The sequence below is a fragment of the Pleurodeles waltl genome, chromosome 9 (assembly GCF_031143425.1).
Source record: "Pleurodeles waltl isolate 20211129_DDA chromosome 9, aPleWal1.hap1.20221129, whole genome shotgun sequence".
Classification (NCBI taxonomy): domain Eukaryota; kingdom Metazoa; phylum Chordata; class Amphibia; order Caudata; family Salamandridae; genus Pleurodeles; species Pleurodeles waltl.
The window spans coordinates 816094711-816116037 of NC_090448.1; the positions used below are offsets into that span (position 1 = coordinate 816094711).

Below are 21327 nucleotides of genomic sequence, written 5' to 3' on the forward strand. Positions count from 1 at the left end.
TTGTGCATTCCCCCTAGACAGCCACATACAGCAGGAGCATAGGTGCGATTTGATGGGCCCTCCTGGCAGGATCAGAGGGTGGAGCTGGACCCACCCTCACTTACACCTGAATAACCTGTGTCCTGTCCCCACACAAAGGGCTGCATAACCCCACTTAGTGAGTCTGGATCCAGGGCACAAAGGGCAGGACCTCTGTGCAAATCAAAGGCCTGACTTTGAAATCCCCCCAATTCAAAGGCACCACTGGGTAGAAGAACTGGACCTCAAACACCATCACTTCAGTACACTTCTGGATCTGTGAATACTCTATCAGGAAAATGGACTGCTGTGCTGTTTTGCTGGATTCCTGCCTTGCTGTGCTGCCCTGCTGCCTGCTGCTTCCCTGACTGGGTGAGAAGGACAGGAACTGCATCACTTGAACCTATAGTGACTCCAAGAGCTAGCTGGCTAGCCTCCTCATCTGAAGTCTAAGGGACAAACTACTTCCAACTGCCCTGCTTCTGCACTTGACACTATCTGTGAGTCTACTCTCCCAACTGGTGCCAATCTAGTCCTGGACGCTTTGAAGTGGACCTAAGGTTTTTTTCAGCAGAACTTACCCATCCTCTGCTGAGCGATGCATCCCTGAGCAGAATCAACACATCTTTTTGGCTGAGCAGCGCGTCCTCAAATAGAACCGATGCATTGCTGTTGTGTAGATTGGACCAGTCGCAAAAGACATCACTGCCACATCCCGCATTTGATGCATTGCCTTCGGCACTAACACTGTGCACTGCTTTTCCCAGTGAAAGCTTCTTACATTTTCCGTCGATGGCAGCCTCGACAACGATGTTGAAACTTCATATTGCAGCTTCACTGCTCATCGGTACTGACGCACTGCCTCAACTACACAGTGCATCCTCGACACCGGCCTTCGCATCATAAGCCCAGTCACCAAGATCCTCGACATCAATGCAACAGGACCCCGCACTGCAGCCTTGCCACATCTCGGAACCAATGAATTAACCTGGCTGTGCGACATCTTTGACACGGATACACTCAATGCTCCGCAACCAGGATTTAAGGTACTTTGATTCAGCAGGCCTCACTGAGTCCTTGTAGTCAGCCCATGCTCCATCGTGGTAGGCCTAAACTTTTGACTTTGTCCTGGGCTGGCACGGCCAGAAAGCCTCAATAGCACTTTGTGCTTCTTGGTGCTTTTTGTACTTAAAACTTTGAAATTCAATATCTCCAGTTCTATCTACTGGATCTTTTTCGTTTTTGTCTTGATTTATTTTAAATTCAGAACTATTTTTTTTAACTTGGTGTGGAATTTTTGTGTGTGGTGTTTTCACTCTTTTACTGTTTGAAGTGTTGCACAAATACTTTACACACTGCCTCTAAGTTAAGCCTGACTGATCTGTGCTAATCTACAACAGGGTGGGCAAAGATTAATTTAGGGTTTGCCTGTCCCTTACCCTGACTAGGAAAGTAGTTGCTGCTTGATCATGGCCCCTACTCCAGTCAACCAATAACCCAATTCCTAACATTGGTGTTCAGCAGTGAGATAAGGACTTGTGTTTGCGCAGTGCCATATAGTGACTTGGTGTACACTACAATTCCACATCTAAGACCAATTTGAATTTCAAATTCCACCTTGCTAGACCTTTTTTTTTCCCCCAAATGTACTGTCATCCTACCTGACTGTGACCATACTTGCAATAATGGAATTTGAATTAACTAAACTGGAGAGCTACATGGTGGCTGAGCTTTTGAAGTTCTGTAAGGAATGGGGACTTTCAACCAAGAAAGGCACTAGCATGTTGGGGCTTGCAAAAGCTCTGAGGGCCTTGGGAGGTGGGAGAGTTCATCGGTCACTGGCAGCAACAGAGGACCAGAATGAGGAGGATGATGTGGAGGAGCAAGGAGAGGATCTGAAAGCAGGTCCTGAGATGCAGCACACAGGGGAGAGGGATATCTTAGCTCTAGATTTGGAGAACCCTCCCAGAGCGGAAAGCATTGTGTCCTGCCAAGCTCTGTCCCCAGAGAAACTGGTGTTCAAGGAAGCTGATAGGGCGTTTAGGCTGCAGATAGCCACACTTTACATGGAGGAGAGAAAAATCCTGTTAGCTCATGAACTATGTCATAAAGAGCTGGACTTGAAAGCCAAACAGCTGTTAAAGTCTAGCAAAAATGGTGGCAGCAAAACTAGTGTCCAGTGCTAAAAGAAGGGTCCACATACCCATAGACTTGGTGCCTGACTGCTGGGGGGGGGGGGGGGAGGGGGATGACAGAAAGGGGGGTCAGCTATGCAGTGACCCAGGCAGGTCCCAGTTTGGTGAGGCGTTGAAATGCCTCTCATGTCCCTTCTAAGTATAAGTGGGGAGGTTTTTGTGGGTGGAGGACCAGGGTGCCCTATTTCCAGCCCCAGAGCTTGGATTGCTTCAAAAGGGGGTACAGGCAGGGGTACCTGATCTGTACCAAGAGACTACCCACTGGTGGGAGAGCCACAGTATCAGGGGAGCTGTGGGGGATGACCGCCACAGGTGCCCTACTAGTTCTATTTTCTGGGGTACTACTCCAGACACAGGCGCGATCCTAGCCAAACATCCTGCTTAAGGACTCATCTACATCCCCAACAAATGCTAACTGGCTTTCAAGGAGGAATCGCAATGCGATCATTCCAGTGTCCACTGCTTATTACCCCACATACATCTTCACTCATGACTAACAGAGGACAAGTCTGCCACTAGTTAACCAGAGTGTGGGTACTTCCGAATGGCAGGTAAGAAGTGACTGCGGACAAGCCCTGTTGCCCAAATGTAAGGCAGGAGGTAGGGAACCAGCCAAAACTAATCAGGTGGCATGCAACGAAAAGCTGCTGGCCATCTAGAGACTTATTTTTCCTTCATGTATGTTGGGCTTAATTCTTTATATAATTTAAAACTTTTTGATGTCGTTCTATCTTTGAATTAATCATTTGTGGATGTGCTTGTGAATCCCCTAAACGTGATGAAATGTGTAACTGAATGACCCTGAAAGAAGAACTGTTGTTTTTAATGATGTCTATTGTGATAGGGGAAGGCTGAGGAAAGGTGTTGGGGGAGGCAAGGGTCTTGGCAGAGAAAGCAAAGGCCGGAGTGTGTTAGCTTATGACATATTGCTCAAGTCCGAATCAAGATGAGTCACAAAGACACAATCTTTTATGCGGCTACATTTGAATGAGTGTGCATCCTTATTATTACAAGAGCAATAACCAAAACATTGGTTCATGACGTGCACTGGGACACCTACTATTCATTAGGAATATGTGAAGCTGCAAATTGTTTCATGCACCGAATGACAAGGTTTTTGAAAAACTTCACAGAGCTTCTGCAAGTGAAAACAATGACTTCAGGCTACAAGTGACTGCCCAAAGACTTCCCTGCCTCCTGTTTATATAGTACTAACTCTCAAACATTTAACCCCCTAACCGCTGAGGCTCTTCCACACCCTATTGATGAGCCCTTTTTGTTACCATTTGGGATACTTTATGCTTACACCTTCATAACTGTTTCCAAATAAGGTATCCAAGCCACGTTTGTATCTATTTCTCCCGGCATCATGGGTATTGTAAGGGTACCTAAAGTTTGTGGATTCCCGTGGAGGAGATGGAGAAAGTAACGAGAAAATTAAGCTAAATTTTGTTTTTAGGGGATGGGAAAAAATTGCTGCACAATAAAGTCTGTTTTTCCTAAAAATGACATCAACACAAAGTTTGCTACATAAAATCATAATCTACCGAGCCATCACAGACACGCAGAGTTGAATAAAAAAAATTAAAAAAAACAATTACCACAATGTTGGCATTTTTCAAAGAGGTAGCCAATTTTTCCTAATTTTAGAGCTTTTACCCTACTATGAGGTTGTTGTAGCAAGAGGTGTCAGCCCCATGGGTGATCTCAGCAAAGCTATCACATTTCTGAAAAAAGGACAAGATTCTCAATACAGCAAGTCGTTATTTATGTAGATCCCTCAAGATTTTCCTAAATAATGCAATTGTTTAAATACAAAAATATTGAGAAGGGTGATAAAAACATTAATTTGTGACATTTTCCTCTGTACAGTCAGTCCCGATGGCAGATTTACAAAAGCAATATACTGTTATGTCTGCTAAACCCTTCTGATAGAAAATATATATAGATTTTCTAAGAACTCAGAGCCAACAACAGAGCTTTACCTTACAATGCTTTCTCATTGTTACAAAGTATAGAGCAATTTGTATGGTAAAATATAACAAGTGAAAAAATGGCTATTAAGGAAATCTATGTGTTTCTGAAATGTACACCAGATACTGAATTTAGAAGCAGTGGTTAGTTCAGGGGTCTCCATCATTTTCTTTGTGGAGTTACTTAGACTGAATGAAAATCATCCTGAGCTACTAATGTGTTGTAGTAGTGACCACATCACACATGATTAAATTAGTGACCACCCTAACAAGATCCATAAGCAAGCTATGAGCAGTGATAACCTGAGTTCATCAGGCATAGGGACAAACAGTAATGTCAAAAAGGCTTTGTGAATGTGGAATGCCTCTATATGGGCAATACATAACAACCATAGCTATAATGTCCTTTGCGCCACAATCAAAACAGGACTAATAAATCTTTCCAGTGCCACATAATTGATCAAATATCAGTTTTGAAGATGTTTTGGAAATAAACCATTTTTCACTAAATGGAAGCTTACAAGTATTGAGAATGCATGCATTTTTGTCTTGATTATATGCTTTTCTGTTGTGGATACACATATTAATTGAACCAAACTAAAGCCTCTCATTTAGCAATAGTCGAGAACTACTTATAGGTAGCTGGAGATTACCAGTAGCTTACAAGATACTTGTTCGAGAAGTTTTGGTTATTTGTACATCTCTGAATTTCTTGGTACCCTTACTAGCATGCCATTCAGAGGGCATTTTGCAAAATGTCTTTTTTTGTCACAGGGGCTTATATTTGGAAGCCAGAAAGGCATGTGGCCCGGGGAAAGGGATAGCACTAGGCCATTGCCAAAGGGGCCATCCCTCCTTCAAAGCCTAACCCCTGGTGCCGAGTGGGTGGATCCTTGCTTGGGGGTCGCCCTCCTTCGGCGGCATGCAATTCCCCAAAAACTTGAAATAGGTGCTATTTATCTCAATCAATAAATTCAATACCCTCGAATATTGGATGTTATCAAATGTGATAAATAGTACCAACTCTGAATCCCCCCGGTACAGATCTAATGGAATGTATAGAAATACCTCGACCCTATTTACTAAGCTTTTTCCACTTGCATCAACACATTCAAATAATTACACTTAACTCCTATTAACTTAATACATCACCATTTGAAAATGGAAGAAATTCTTCAGTTTACATAGAGCTCACAACTAACCCAAAACCAACACATCTACAATAATCATTAACAATAACCACTTTATTAAACACCAACTTTGGGCTACGGAGTAGGGTCCTTACCCGCCATAAAGCTCTTGAACGCCTCGTCAAGGGTGATATGTGCTATATAAATGCAATTACAATACAAATGTCAAGAGTTTTGAAGTTTTTTTTTGTTTGTTTGTTTTTTAACATGACAGCTGATGTGTGTATACCATAGCTCGGCCGATGCTTTAAAACTTAGGGCTATGACCATAAATACGTAGAGCTGTGAACAGGGGCGATGCTTTAGAGGCGGGATGAGAGCTGGGGAAAGGCGGCGGTGATGAGGAGTTCCAGTTAACGAAAACCATCGAAAATGCTGCAGCAAAAAATGACCTTTGTGTTAATCTTTAGCACCTAAACACACATTCTAAGGTGACGCAGCTCCCTCTGCTGGCCTGGAGCCGTGCAGCATAATATTCTAATGTAAAGAACAGTGAAAACGACTTTTCTGTTGTTTGAAATATGTTATCAATATTTTTGCGAGTATTCCGTCAGTTTAATTTAAAAGCGGCGAATCATTTTGCCATGCAAGCCAAGCGAACAACCAGTGGCGCCAGTTCAAACAATGACAATGGGCCTTCCGAAGCACCAGTTTAACATGGCAGGACAGACATAATTGAGGATCAATGGACCAGCCACGGACGCTGGTGCCACTGCACCTGCGGCACGGGTGATAGTTATGTTGACGGGGTCAAACAGCACTGAAGTTGTGTGGGCCACAAAGGGTGCGGGATTAAAATGAAACGGGGCATAGGAGTAATACTTTTTTTTTTTTCATAGTGCACGCTGCAAAAACATCCGCCCCAAGTACTGTTCCACAGAAACAGAAAGTGTTTTGCCTAGGATCAAACAATGATGGGCGTAGGAAGTGTGGGGGAAGGGGTGTATACCCCCAGATTTTGCAGTGAGCGGGACGAGGGTTGGTTGGTTGGGGGGGGGGGGGGGGATGAGACGCCAAGGGGCCAAAGGCATTTCCCCTCTCCCTCAGCGCTACTTAAAATGACCCTGTTTGCTGATAGCTGTCCTGCCATCCTCACCCCTACCCTCACCTGCCGCCTTGAAGGATTATGAGGAAAACTCCTCCAGGCTGGAAAGGAGTCTATCCTCCCAGGAAGTTGTGGCGAATTGGACCTGATGTATTTTCAGAAGCGCCTGCACACACTTTCAGAAGCGCTTTCAATCCTTCTGGTCGCCATTCTGATTTAAAATTTCTGCTGGCCCCGGACAAAGGTTAAAATCAAGGGGTCCTCAATCCTCCTTTTGTTTGATTATTCTAGCTGGAAGCTGTCTGGAGCCTCGCACCTGCTGCTATTTAGGAAACAAAAGCACACAGCTTGCTATAACTTCACAAGTACCTAAGAGAGACATGGTTTTCACTTTTTTCATATAAGAGATAGGTATGTACTGTAAGAAAGTCAGATGTGTTGGTCTGACCCAGTATTTACACAAATAATTTAAATACCACTATTTTTTAAAATTTCTTTTATAGTGTCACTCAGCCCAATACAGGGTGTCCAAGTGCTTTACATCATACAAATTATTATAATTCCCCGATATATATTGGGCAGACAAAGATCTCTTCGGCAAACGCCTTAACGCCGACAAGATATTGTAAAATGCAGACTTTGCACCAATTAAGCAGAACTGATTTGCCACATTTCTCCTTTATGCCAATTTCTTTGTGGCACAGCCTTTAAAAATACATTTATAAATTGAGGCCCAGATTTTGTGTCAAGGTTGCCTAACTTTTTTGGCATAACCCCAAAGCAAAATCTAACTTGTTAAATATAGGAATGCGCTCCAATGTACTCATGATACACCTGATAAACATATGTCTTGAGGTGTTATGATCTGATGCCGCTTTCAGTGAGGTCATGTTTTTTGATGCCAAGTGCAATGTCACCCACCATGATGTCATGAGTTGTGATGTCACTTGCAAACTGCCTAACTTAGTTAGTCCCCCCCCCACCCCCCTTTTTTTTTTTAAGGGCTTGTGCCCTGAGTATTTGTAGTTGCTTTGGATCACACCATTTAGTGAAACAGGGAAGGTGATATTTTACCTTTTAACACTATACAATTCAGCTACTTGAAGGGTATCTCTTTCTAACATTTTCACGGAAAGGAGATCTGCCCGATTGCAGATGTAAAGATACTACTTGTAAATGCCCTTTGTGAATTCCCACAAATTGTATAATTAGATGTTTGGTCTAAACTTATATCAAATGTTTAAGTTTACCTTTGTGAATCGGGCCCAATGTTTTTTATCTCAGTAATGAAGGATTGGATTATAGCTTAGCTAACCGGGAGAAGCCATGTTTCATTTTGAGCAGTTTGCCTAGCGTCATTAGTTATGTTGTTGTTACATACTTAAGCATATTGAAGTATATTATCTTTTCTGTATTTAACATTCTCGTTTGACTTGTATTATTATATATTTTTTTAATTAATTTCATTTTTTATGAGTAGAGACAGAAAAAATGGCAAATAAAGAATAGCAGTTACATGAGGACACATTGGTGATAGTCAGGGCCACTAGAATTATGCAGCAGGGAAGGGCCAAATTATGTGGTAGGTTTGACTAAGTTATGCAGCAAGAAGAGGCAAATTTTGCAAAGTAATATGACACATTTTGTGATAGTATTTCATTATTTTGTCATTTTTACACTTGTTAACACTCTCTGGGCTTAGGTTTCACCTCATTAGTACCAGCTTAACACCTAGATATAGCAACAAGCAAAAGAGAGGTTAGAAGTCAGCTTTTGCAAAGGGGCCTTCTACTGTGCACCAAAACGTGTTACTGTGCTTTTAGTAACTTTTGAACCGTTTTTGTTTAAATCTGCAGATTATGCAGCAGATGAGGAATTTTGTGGCAAATGCAGCGAATCCATAAACACTGCAGCGCACAATTGCATAATTCCAGTGGCACTGGTGATAACCAACCCAGGCATCAGCAATACAGTGTTCGTATCAATGCATTTGCATAAATCTGCACACAATTCATAATGTTACAGCACAATACAGTGAGTGCCTTTGTGGCCCTTAGGAGCGTCTGTATAAGGCTCTAAAGAGCAAGATAGAGTTTGACTGTTGCAGTGGTTAGATGATATATTGTATTATAGTCCATCAGATCTCCGAGTAGTGGCAGCATTTATTTCATGGGCATAGAAACCTTAGTTTGATGTGTGGGTTAGGCCAGAGGAGGTAGATGGTGCAACATCTTCATCAATGTGGAATAAAAAGGTACATAGTAGACCTCAGATGTCTCTGGGTCTCAATGAAGGAAGTGGTAATTCTGCAAATATTTTAATCTGTGTTACAGAGGGAAAGATATTTTAGTCAATCTTCTGACCTGTATCATGATTGACTCATCATGAATGTTCCATTTCACGCTGTGAAGTAGAGGTGGCGGATGGTACACAGGGCTGGAAGAAGGGGCTATGGAGGTTCAGTGTGCAGATTGACCAAGCTTTGCATGAGGTTATAACTTTCAGTACACAGTTCTTAATATAAGGCATAAAGTACCCACTGCCATACTGTATAAAGATATTGCAAGTCACAGAGGAGTTCCATAGAATGAGGCTGAAGGCTGGGTTCATTAGGTCGAAGTTGTGTGGTTTGCTAGAGACTTTTAGGGGACATTTAGAAAGCTTCCCTGTGAATGTGCTCAACCCACTGCTTACCTTTGGCTTTGTAACTCACATTGGCTTGGTTTCTATTTACTACCTGTATTTGATTTAGGCTGTCCAGCTCGAGTTTGTCCCTCCCGTAGAGCAACCCTTGTTTACTGTATCCTTTCACCAGTGTTCAATGTCTGTAAACAGGCCTTTAAATATTGTTCTTATCTTGTCTCACTTGCTGTGCATTCAAAGACCAAGGTCAAATGACAGACTCTGTCTTCCTGTGGAGCTTGGTGTTTATCTTTCTTTGGCTTCAAAGTGGGAGGACTTATATGACAATCATGCTGGCTACTGGGGGTGTGGTGGAAGGCTTTAGGATGCTATTTTTTTTCCACCACACAACAAACTTTAAATGTCTGTAAATGAAATATGCAGGTACATAAGAATATAATATACAACACTGCACACTATGCCACTCCATTCTACTCTGCACCACTGTACTCTATGCGACTGCACTCTACACCACTGCCCTTTATGACAGTCTACTCAGCAACACTCCACTCTACTCACCACCGCTCAACTCTGTGCCAGTCTACTGCACTCTGCCACTCCACGTTGCATTACTGCACTCTGCGCAAGTCTATCTTGCACCACTCCACTCTACCATGCACCACATCACCCTACGACACAGCACTCTGCGCCACTGCAATCTATGCTGTGCCACTCCACGCCCCTCTACTCTTCACCACTAAAGTAGTGTACCCTACTCTAAACCAGTGCACTATGAAAAAGCCTTCTCAGATCTTAAGTACCTAAAAAAAATAAAAAATGATATAGCTTGGGAAATGTAGAATTTGACCTGAGGACTCCGCTTTCCTAAATAAGACCAAACATTGAAAAGTTAGTCACCTGAGATGCAGCGCCAACCGGATATTTTTTCAATATAAAATAATTAGATCTTTAGTAATTTGAGTATTTGTTTGCTGAGAACTTGCTCGTGTATTTTTTGCGAATTACTGTTGTCATGTTTGACATTTAAATCGCACAAATTGCTTGGGGGTCCCCGGCTTCCAGTAGTGATTCAGTGGAGGTCCTCAGGAGTCAAAAGGTTAAGAATCACTGCCTTAGTGCAGTGCTTCTGTCATTGTGAGCTATTAAAATAGAGCAGAAGAAAGAAAAGCAACTTTCCATTTGTTGCTTTAAACAGCTGCTTTAATTATGTGTCCTGACCTGGCTTTCACCTTGGTTGCTGGCTCTGGCAAAAGGCATTGAGAGTCAGAACTGGACTGTAATAACCTTATAATAGTTGAGTTCTGATGTCTTTTCTTTATAATCGGTGACTTGATGCATCAGAAGTAGCCGATTATATAGAAATTAATGACTGCTGTTTATACAGGGATCACTGAATCCCATGTATTAAATAGTGTGTAACACCAAAAGCAGCTTCACTGTAAATGCTTCCAGTTTTGACTGATGTGGAGCTGACCTGCCAAAGAACGCACAGAAGAGCAGAAGTGTTCTTAGAACTACGGTTTCAGACCACAGTTTACAATTATTGTACCTGATGGGTTTTGATATCTCTAGTGCTGTTTCAATTTGTATAATGTTCGAGGCATGATCGGTGCGGGGCACAAAGGGTATAATCTTCCTTTTCTCCCACCTACCTTTATTTGCTTGGTGCATGAAGACGCAAGGTTAATCAACATGTTTTTTTTCACATTTGGTCTAAATACTTTGTGAATGTAAATAACAATGAAACATACTATCAAACTGTGACAACATGCCTTCCTTTCTCCCTATTTCACGTCCAAACTATATGATTGTGTACATTTATCGGAGCCTGCATTTTGCAAACAATGGGCGATTTGTATGGGGTCAATTGAAAAGTTCCAAAGGCTGTCGCTCTCCCCCCGTATCCCTAGAAATGTATTGTCTTCTATGTCCCTGCAAACAATATAACAGAATAGGAAAGGCGCATTTGAAAGCTACTTCTACGGGCTCTAAATGTTTAACTTGGATTTCAATCTTTTTTCTTTTTAGTTTCTATTTTACCCCCTCCTTGTCTAGGTCAGCTACTGAATTCCCGATCATTGGCAGCAACTGTCTTGTATAACTTTCGCACCTTTTGTTTGAGTATGCCAGTGCCAACATTGGTATGACGAGACTCCAGAACTGATAAGGGAGCATCACTCCCACAAGGGACAATGGATTTCATCACCAAGAAAACTTTAGCTTGGCCACCGGGTGTGGTCTTGATCACTCTTCTTGCCAGTGGAGGAAAAAGACATGATGCCCCCTGCACCCCCCCCCCACACACACATGAAACACATTCGCAAAGCCAATATGTTTGGCATTGGCCACCACCTTTTTTGCTTTTTAATGCTAGTTTTGTTTCATCATATTTTTTTTTTAAACCTTGATTCCATGTGAAGTTCTTGGGCACCTAATCTTAAAAACAAAACAAGGAAACAGATTAAAACCAAAAATATTTTGGGTCTCAAAAACCACCCATTGCATAGTAGTTGACTCTGGCACTTAAAGGATCTTCTTAGTATATGGATATGTTTCTTCTAAAAGGACAGAGTGCAATCACTCTCAGTAACTGAAGTGGGCTGACCCACTGCCCCCATGCTGTAGTGGTGGAAGAGAAAATGACTGCCACACTAACAGTCAAATGAAGAGAGCTGACTGACAAGAACTATATTATACAAATAATGTTTTAGTAAAATCAACATCTTTGATAACCTACCACTAGACTTTAAAAAGTACTGGTTGTAATGTTAGTTAATGTGAAAGTAACTGGTTCCACAGACATTCCTGTAGTACGAAAAACCTATTTCAGAAAGACCCAGGTGCCAGGACAAGAGACTAGGTGCCAAATAACAGAGGCCAACGTCCCTCCAGCAACACAATCCTATTTTGCTCTGGTGACTCAGTTTTGTCAGCACAAGCCTAGTTCCTTAACTTGGTGCCAAGGTCTGAAGCCACCCTACATCATGGACTGCAACAGTTTATCTTCTAGGTGTGCATGCCCTTGACACCAAGTAAGTGCCCTTTCCTACATGTTTGGTCAGTTAAACAAGGTTCACTTTGCTCTGATGCCAGGGGTGTTGTGCTGAACCCGGCTCCTCCTATGGGCAGTCAGTAATGCTGTTGTAAGACAGGTCCATTTCCAGATTACTCCTCGCACCTGCGGTTGAGGCTGGCTCGTGCTCTGCTGTAGGTGGTTGACAACGTGGCCAGCAAGCAGAAAGCATCACAGCAAGAAGAAGTAAAAGAAACCTTATCAGCCGTCTTGCCTAATCACAGGATGCAAAAAAGAAGTTCCAGCTGAGGCTTCTTCTTCTTGAGCCAGCCAAAAGCAGTAGCTGCAGCCTTGTTGTGAGGTTGCTCGACACTAATGGTGCACCAGAACCAGGAGTTGGTTGGCTGCCCACACTGCCAGCTGATACTGATATTGAAAGTAGCTGGACTTGGCGATGGTCTCCAGCGCAGCTACAAGCTCACAGTTTCCTATAGTCCATGGCAGGCCCAGGGTCTTCCTCCCCTGGCTGTCTCCTCCCAAGTAAAGTGGACTTCAGAGTGGACATGTCAGACTCACTTGAATCATGAGACCAAGAATAACTGTATCAGGACTGATCATTTTCTCCCATCTCTCTTCGGACTGAAGTGCAGGCTTTGCTTCACTGCAGACCTCCATCCTTTCTGCAGAGTCCTACCTGGAAGCTCAAAGTGCAAAGCTGAAGGTCAGTCCCTTTCCCCAGTCTCTGGACCAGCTCCAGCAAACACCTCCAACAGTCATGTGGAGGTGAAGTAGGGATGATGTTTGAATAAATAGTAAACCACCTTTTTTCTACCTAGGGCTCTTACAAAGCTGGTATGTAGAATATTTCATATCCTGGGAGGCCTATTTGTTTTCAACTATTGTTTCTTTGCAACACTGTTGTGACGGTTAAAAAGCTGAACCAAATCCTTGCCACAGTCATAACTCATTCAGTCTAGCTCATCTTCCGCACGATACACCCCCCCACCCATTTCCAGTTTCCAATCCTCAAAAATCAGACCAATTTTTAAGAGGGTTTCCCACAGTTGTGAACGGCTGTACCATAATGCGGCCTGGAAGACAATTTTTCAAGCAGAAATTAGTTCCACAATATGCCACCGACCTCCTTCCAGGAGGGCTCCTTAGACAAAGCCCTCCTGATTAGGTTCCTGAACACAGGGCATCCTTTTCACACATGTAGGAAACAATTGCATTCTTAGTGACTGAAATATCCACAGGTTAGGACTGGATGTGCTTTGGGGCAGGACGTACAGAAACAATGAATCGGGTATAATTATCCACAAAAACAATGAAATCATATTTCTATATATTTTTTTATAAAATGTGTTTCATTTATCTTTACATATTGCTACACATAGCTTTGTGTCCTCTAACACAGTTGATACATACTCCTGTGTCTTTTACTGGTTCTCCATTAGAGCACTAGGGCTGGGCATCACATCCCGCCTCTCCCGCTCCCAGTATTTCCTATAGCGCTCCTCAAACATCTCCCTGCAGGAGAACACGCCCTTGAGCTTGGTGCAGATGAGGAAGGAACCAGCCATTTTGCGATGGAGTGAGTATGATTCTTCAGGAGGTGGAGTGAGACGGTGCTTCAGCATAACTGGCACCAAGTTGTGGATGCGCCGGGCAGTGCTCTGCTTGCCAAAATCGAAAGGCTCGTTGCCAGCGAAGGCCTCTCCTAAGATCATCACAGCATCGACATGCGCCTCTTCAAGCACCTGTTGACAAATAAAGACAAATCATATTTACTTAAGCGATGAGAGGGTGCAGCCTCGTGAGCCCTAATAAGAATTCTGCAACATTCAAACATTTGATTACCAACATTTAATGACATCTTTAAAGAAACATTTGCATTATCAACTAGCGTCCTCTATGGTCTACCTACTAGCAAACAATCTTACAACAGTGAGAATGTACGCTCATTGTATTTTTCTGAACAGATTGGCTCCTTCAATACATATGGACTCAACCAGTATTACAATGACATTTTAGATAAATCCCTAGAAGGCCCCTACTCCTTAGTCTACTGCTTTAAAATGGTCACTTATAAATAAGAAATATATATAGAGACAAATATCACAGGGTCTCACTTTCCTCAAATTTGAATTCAAACTCTATCATCTCATTAAGGTTGTCATGTTATCATAAGCGTTTCCTTTTTCCTTACATTCTTCGCTGGTAGAATACAAAAGCAGACCCATTAAGTCACGGATCCTAGCATGAGTACTGTATTATTTTTCCTTGTCATTTCTTGGACATACCTTGCTGCAGTTGCAGGCTCACTTCCTCAGTCATCCTGATATCCACCCCAAACTGACATCGAGAAAAGATCACAAATCTCCCCAAATTCTATTTAAATCAAAGATCTCAATAAATAAATTAGGCGAGGAAAATGTTACTTACCCTGTAAGCATTTGTCCGAGGCATGTTGTGCTGTGGATTCACATGCTGAGCATACACTACTGACATCTAGTGTTGGGCTCTGAACTGTGAAAATAGTTTTTCTTCTTCTAACAAGTTTGAGTCACATAAAGCAGTCATCTCCAAAGCAGTGGATGCTACAGAAGTTTGGAGATTGTACTAGCCCACACAAGCTTGTTGAAAAGCTAAGACATCGATGCAGGAATGCTTTGTGAAGGTGTGAGAAGTAGACCAGGTAGCTGAATTGCAGATGCCTGCTATAGGAAAGTTACTCCTTTTGGAATAGGTTGAGTGGGTTTGGGGGGAGGGGGGGGGGGTCAAAAAGGGGATGAGGAATAATAGGCAAAGACCTTTTAGTTTTTTTCATAGCTTGTTTGAATACATTTGACGAATCACTGCGCTATTCCTGCTTTAGAGAGAGCACTTCCCTTGCGCGGTTTGGAAAAGGAGACAAAGAGCTGATGTGTCTTACGGACGGTTTTGTCCTGTCAATATAGTGCATGAGTGCTCTTTTGACATCTTATTTAGGAAGCACTCTTTCTACTTCTAGGAATTTAGGGCTTCTCCTGAGGACTACCTTATTGTTGTGTACTTGGAAAAAAGGTTCTTGGAGGGTAAGAGCTTGAAGCTCACAGACACGCCTGAGGGAGGTGATGGCTACTAGAGAGACTACTTTCCAGGAAACAAAACTGTAAAGGACAAGAGTGGAGTGGCTCGAAAGGAGGACTCATATGTCTGGTCAAAACACTGCTGAGGTTCACCACAAGGGCAGGTGGCACTCATAGCGTAATGACCCTTTTGAGCCCTTCCATAAGTGCTTTGATAACAGGAACCCAGAATAGGCGTGTTCCCTATTTTGAAGGTAAGCAGCAACAACAGCTAAGTGGAGTCTGATGGAAGGATAAACAAGGTCTGACTTCTGCAAATGAAGCAGATACCAGACAATGTCCTGGACTGGGGCCATAAGAGGGTCAATATATCTGGGAAGGAAGTTCCACTTAGCTGTGTAGTAGGCTCTGGATGTAGGTCTGTCCGTCTCCCTAAGGATCGTCATACATTCTAAAGGCAGGTTGACGTAGCCAAATTCTGTGTGTGAGAAAAGCATTGCTGTTTCTTTGGACTCTTGACCAACGAGTCGTCTAAGTAAGGGAAGCCATTCCTCCGGAGATGAGTAGCTACCTTGGCAAGACATTTTGTGCTGTGGTTACCCGGAAGGGTAGCACCTCAAACTGATATTGCTGAACACTTACATGAACTGGAGGCAGGCTGCAGGCCGGATTAAGATGTTGAAGCAGGTGTCCATCAGGTCAAGGGCATTCATGAAGTCACTGTTCTGTAGCAGAGGAATGATATCCAGGAGTGTCACTGTGTGGAAGTATTTGGTGAGGGACTGGAAGTCAAGAATGGGCCTGAGAAACCCGTCCTTCTTCGGAATGAGAAAGAACAGGGAGTATGCTCCCTTGCAATGGTGTTGGAGAGGTACTAACTCTATGGCCCCCATTCAAAGAAGTGCCTGCACCCTCTATTTAAGAAGGCGCCGACGTTCAGGGGAGAGGGTGTGTTTGCAGGGTGGGACATTTGGTAGTGTGCATAAAGCCTAGACAATAACCCTTGTCTATGACGTCGAGAACACCCTGGTCCTAGATGATTTCTACCCAACAGGACAGAAACCCCTGTAGTTGTCCTCTGACAGGCGTTATGGGGTCAGGGGGAGGGCAAGCAAGTCACTGTTTTGCAGGGGCAGCCCCTTTGGTGGCTAAGCCACTGCATTTGGCCCTAGAGTTGGTATTCTTACAACACCCTCTGTAGTAGCCCCGAGAAGAGGTCTGCTGCTGTTGCTGTCTGGGGAAAGATATGGATGCTTCGGCGGTATTTGTAGCACCTCTACGATACTGTGACCAGCCACAGGTGGAGGATGTGTGTAATGCCTCCCTGGCCTTTGCATTACCAGTGTCCACCTCCATCTTTTCGAGTATTTTGTCTTTCTGCAGGCCGAAGTGTTGCTCCCCATCAAAGAGCAGTTTGAGCAGATGCTGCTGTGCTTCTGGCTTGAAGCTGGAAACGTGCAGCAAGGCATGTTGGTTAACGAAAACACTGGAATTTATTCTGCAGGTGGTGTCATCAGCATCGAGGCACACTGAATAGTGGTGACATAGATGAGCTTAACCTCTGGCATACGTTCTTGTACCCTCTTCTTGTACTGGTCTCGGAGGTGCTGAAGAAGCTCCTCCATTTCATCCCAGTGTGCCCTTTCATGCCAGAAAACAAAGAAACGGAATTGGCAATACAGTAATGGGTGGCAGACTGAGAAGCAACACATTACCCCGCAGTGTCTATCTTTTTCCATCATGAGGTGGGGCATCACCCAAGCCTTGGGCGCTGGTGTGCTTGCAAGTGCAGTGTGATTGAGAAGGGAAGCCAGGTTGAAGTTCGTCCCTAATGTAAGCAGGGTCAGAGGGGGACGCTTTATCATTTTATTTTTCTTTTTTTTTTCGGGGTGGGGAGGGAAGTTGACATCATAATCATCCCATGGGTCATTTTGACAGTAAGTGATAGTGGTGAAGGAAGACAAAGGAGCAGGAGGAAGAAGAGGAGAAAAGTGAGTTGGAGGGATACGAGGCACAGGAGGAGGTGCTTGGTCGTGGCTCCAAGGGATCTTAGACACTGGCTCCAGTAGTTGGTTAAGGGCCTCCTCAAAGACCAGCTTCCTCTTGTGTAGAGGAGAGTCTTTGGCCTTTGGGAGAGGCTGGACGAGGATCAAACCAGTCTGTAGGTCTATCACGATCTGCCGCTGGCAGGCTTCGAGTTCATCCTGAAGGCATTTTTGGATGGGCTGATCTTTCTTCTCAGAGGCGGAGGAAGATGGTGCCCTTTACTCTAGGTGTTTCAGCTCCGCAGATAGCTGTTGACCTCGCAGCACTAAAGTTTTTTTTTTGGCTCGGAAGGCTTTGAGTCCGAAGAAGGTTTTGAGGGCGTTTCAACACTGATAAGGTGGTTGAAGCCGAATATTGTGGCTTCTGTACAGGTTTCCACATCAACAGTGTACCCTAGTGACCCCACTACAGCTGGGCAAAACAATGTAATATTCACAAAATGTGGTATATAGTAGGGAAAAATTCTGCAAACAATTGCAACAGTGAAAACACAAATTAATCACTGTTATAAAAAGAAGAAATATTTATAAATCAGCATTTATTCTATTTTACTCAAAGTGTCACAATAAGCTGTTATTAGGTGTATTAGAACCTAAAATATATAAATCAACATATTCACCTTCACAAATATATAACAGACATAAAAAATGAATAAAGCATCTAAAAACAGAAATCATGCCAGACTTCTGGGTAAACCATAAAATGATTGTTTTGAATACAGTCTTACTCCAATCTTCCAGTTCACTATACACAAAGCGGCTGTAGTCCTTAATTTTTTAGATCTTTCCACATAGGCAGTAGTAAACAAGGGAAGCACACTGTTTTTTCTCAAAAATTTGAGTCCCTAGCAAATTTGACCAACATTCTAGTTGAATGCAGAAAGGTCCCAGTCTTGTCTTAGAGTCGAGCGAAGGATGCGCAACACTTTGATAAAAAACGAAGATGCTACGATTGCTTACACCGAAGAGTCTAGAGGATCTGAACATGCACCACGATAACATCAAGAGGCATTGTCCTGAGCTCAGCGAGACATATCTGAATCAAAGAGCGGAAAAAAGACAATCTAACAATGGAGCAGATGCTCAAGCACATTACCAGCATTAGGTGGAGTTACCATACATCGCGACTAGAAGACTTCTTCGAAGAAAAATAACTTGCACACGTCCGAGCCCAACACTAGATAGCAGGAGTACGTACAGCAAATGTATCTATTGCTTCACATACCCCAAACATAATGTTACAAGCCATCATGTACTGTTTTCTTTCTTGAATTAATGATCCTCTTGAGTAAGCACGTGCCCAAAATAGCTGCATTTTAAAAAGGCAAACTTACCTTGGTCTCAAACCCAGTAAGGAATTTGAGGTCTCGAGATTTCTGGAGGACTTTTGCCCTGTCCCCATCAGCTGCTGCTCTGACCACCTGCAGGGATTGCAAATTGCAGAGATCTATGTACATGCCTTCTAGAAAACCAAGCAATTCCAACTGTCTGAGCAGATTTTCAACTTTATTGCCCATCCTACAACACAGCTGTGACCAGGGGATGCCCTTCTTTCACATATCACACGCAAACTCACCTCTTAAAATCTCTTAAAAGAACTAGTGAGAGGGGAAGGAAGTTACTCAGAGGATCACAATGTAATATTTGTGAGGAGGCATTAAAGATAAACAGACAGCCCAGTTGTAAAGAAAACACACTCACATTTAGAAATATATCAGAATCAACCCTTATAGCTAAAAGCACACTTTATTTTTAATAGTTCATAATCATAACTGAAACAACCAGAATATTGCTAAAAGGAAAACATTACAAACACTGCATCAACAGTAGATGGACAAAATGCATGACAAGACACAAATGTTCATCACTTAAATCGTGAGTGACGTTGAAAAGAGCTTAGTGTAGCACTAAACTCAATAATCCAGTCATATTACAACACAATCTAAACATTTAAAGTATCTACCCAGAGTAAACATGGGTTTTCCTCTCACAAGGGCACAGTTTAGCAGCACCAGCAAAGAAGGAATCAAGAGAGAGGGATGCCAGTACAAAAATCCTGTAGTTTGAGTAAATCACAATCTGATATGGGCAGGCCTTTACAGCTACATTACGATTTATTTATTTAGTTGTTTATTTCTGGATAAGCCGCTTTTAGCCACTGCTCAGCAGCAAGCAAGCAAACTAAAGGCGGCCAAGATATAAACAAGAAATCGTTTACTTTACATTGCACAAGCATTAAATGCATGTTTTCGATGATAAAGAAGGGCCGACATCTTAAAATGTACTCAGAAGAATAAAATCGTTTTATTTTAAATGTCAGAAAATTGATTTAGAATTGGGTGGTAACTGAAAAATCTTCCAGCTTATATTGCCTCCTTCTTTCGACCCCCCACACCCCAAGCTTGAGATGACTACCAAAAATCTATTTGTAAGTACTTGAACCTAGAAAGTGTGCCCTTCGTTCTTACGAAAGCTTCCTGCCAAGACATTAACTGTGATCCTGTTCTGAACTCTCCCCATTTTCGGAAACCGGCTCCTCCAAGAGGGAAGATGATCATTTCCTTCATATATATGGGTGTTCAGGGGAATCCCAGATTGGTGAAGAATTCGAATAGTAGGGTATTCCAAAGATTATCCTCAAACCACTCCATATTCGGAGAATGGCTTTAAGGGTCTTTAGCCTAATTTTTGGAAAAACTTTGGGTTTCCAAACCTCTGTAGGAATTCATCCTGTCCATGTTCTGCCAACATTGCTAAAAAGAGATGCCCTATAGTAGATTAATTAAGTGCCGAGCCTCGCATCCGAAAATGTTTAAACCGAAGAACACAGGAATATATTTGGAAATTTGGTAGTACTAAATCGCCACTTCTCAGTTGGTTTCTAAGCTTTTTCCATAAAGTCTAGGTGAATTGTGCCCTGAAATAAAGGAGCTCACATCCAATTGAAGTCTCTTAATCTCTTTCTGAGTGAAAATTAGGGGTCTACAGTTAAACAAGAAGGTCAGTATTAGGAGAATCATAATTTTTTATCAGGTTTGTTCTACCATATATATTTCATTTAATGGGCGGTTCCTCCACTTCCGCAGCAACAGGTTATATTCCTTAACTACCATGGTTGTGTTTAATGTGGTTACATCTTCCAGCTTCTCTATTATTATAATACATACATTTCTAATTTGGTGCTTTAAAATATGTGTATAGCAACCTTTAGGCTATGACATAACCTCTGTTTTGTCTTTGCTTATTTGATATCCTGAGAACTGGCCAAACTCCTGAGTGAGGAAGTGCAGCCGGGGGAGGTCGAGGTGAGGTGTGGACTTGCAGTATATACGAGGATATCATCTGTATAAAGAGCAGCTTAATTGTGAAGGATTGCGATGTAAAGGGGAGGATTATTGGATCTGAGAAGATGGGCTATATGAATGGCTCAATAATACAGGAAAACAAGAGAGGTGATTTATGGTGATTGGTCAGGATAGCGTTTCATTGACTAGAACTTTAGTGCTTGGTGCTAGGTATAGCTTTTGGATCACTTTAATCATAATAACAGGGAATTTAGAGATTCTAAGCACCTCCCACAAATAGGACCAATTGACCTTGTCAAAAGCTTTCGCTGCATCTAAAGTGGCAGTGGATTCTTGTATGTAGTGGGCAAGTCTAAGACTCCTATGAAAAGATGTGTTAGAGCATTGAATTGCCTGCCCGGAATAAACTTTTGGTCAAAGTGAATTAATGTATGTATATGGTTTGCTATCCTTCCAGCCACAATTATGTCAAAGATCTTATAATCATTGTTCAACAACGAAATAGAGGTCTGTATGAGTCAGCGCAACAAGGTGGTTTATCTGGTTTTATGATCATTACAACTGTTGTCTCTGCCCTGGATTGTGGCTGCTGAAGATTGTTTAGGAAGCTTTTATTTAATAAAAGTCTCAACGGGGGATGGTGGTTCCTGCCAATAGTTTGTATTACTCTGCAGGTATCCCATCTGGGCTTGCAGCTCTCCCATTCTTTAAGGTCTTCATTTAGGCAAAGAGGTCTTCTTCCATGAAATCATCATTCATTTCTTTAATTTGGGATTTTGTAAAATGGGGGAGTTCTTTTTCAACAATACATCTCTTAATATATTCTGGA

At 42.6% G+C, this 21327-nt stretch overlaps 1 protein-coding gene across 3 annotated transcripts in view; it reads right to left on the reverse strand.

Moving 5' to 3' along the window:
• Positions 1-13410: 13410 nt before the first annotated feature.
• The window catches only part of COQ8B (coenzyme Q8B), a 115141-nt gene continuing 107224 nt past the window's right edge, over positions 13411-21327 (reverse strand). For all 3 annotated transcript variants that reach the window (XM_069208093.1, XM_069208095.1, XM_069208094.1), the window contains exons 14-15: positions 18528-18614; positions 13411-13837 (exon numbers count right to left, since the gene is read on the reverse strand). In XM_069208093.1, coding sequence (XP_069064194.1) covers positions 13517-13837; positions 18528-18614 — 408 coding nt within the window. In that variant the 3' untranslated portion in view covers positions 13411-13516. The remainder of the gene's footprint in view (positions 13838-18527; positions 18615-21327) is intronic.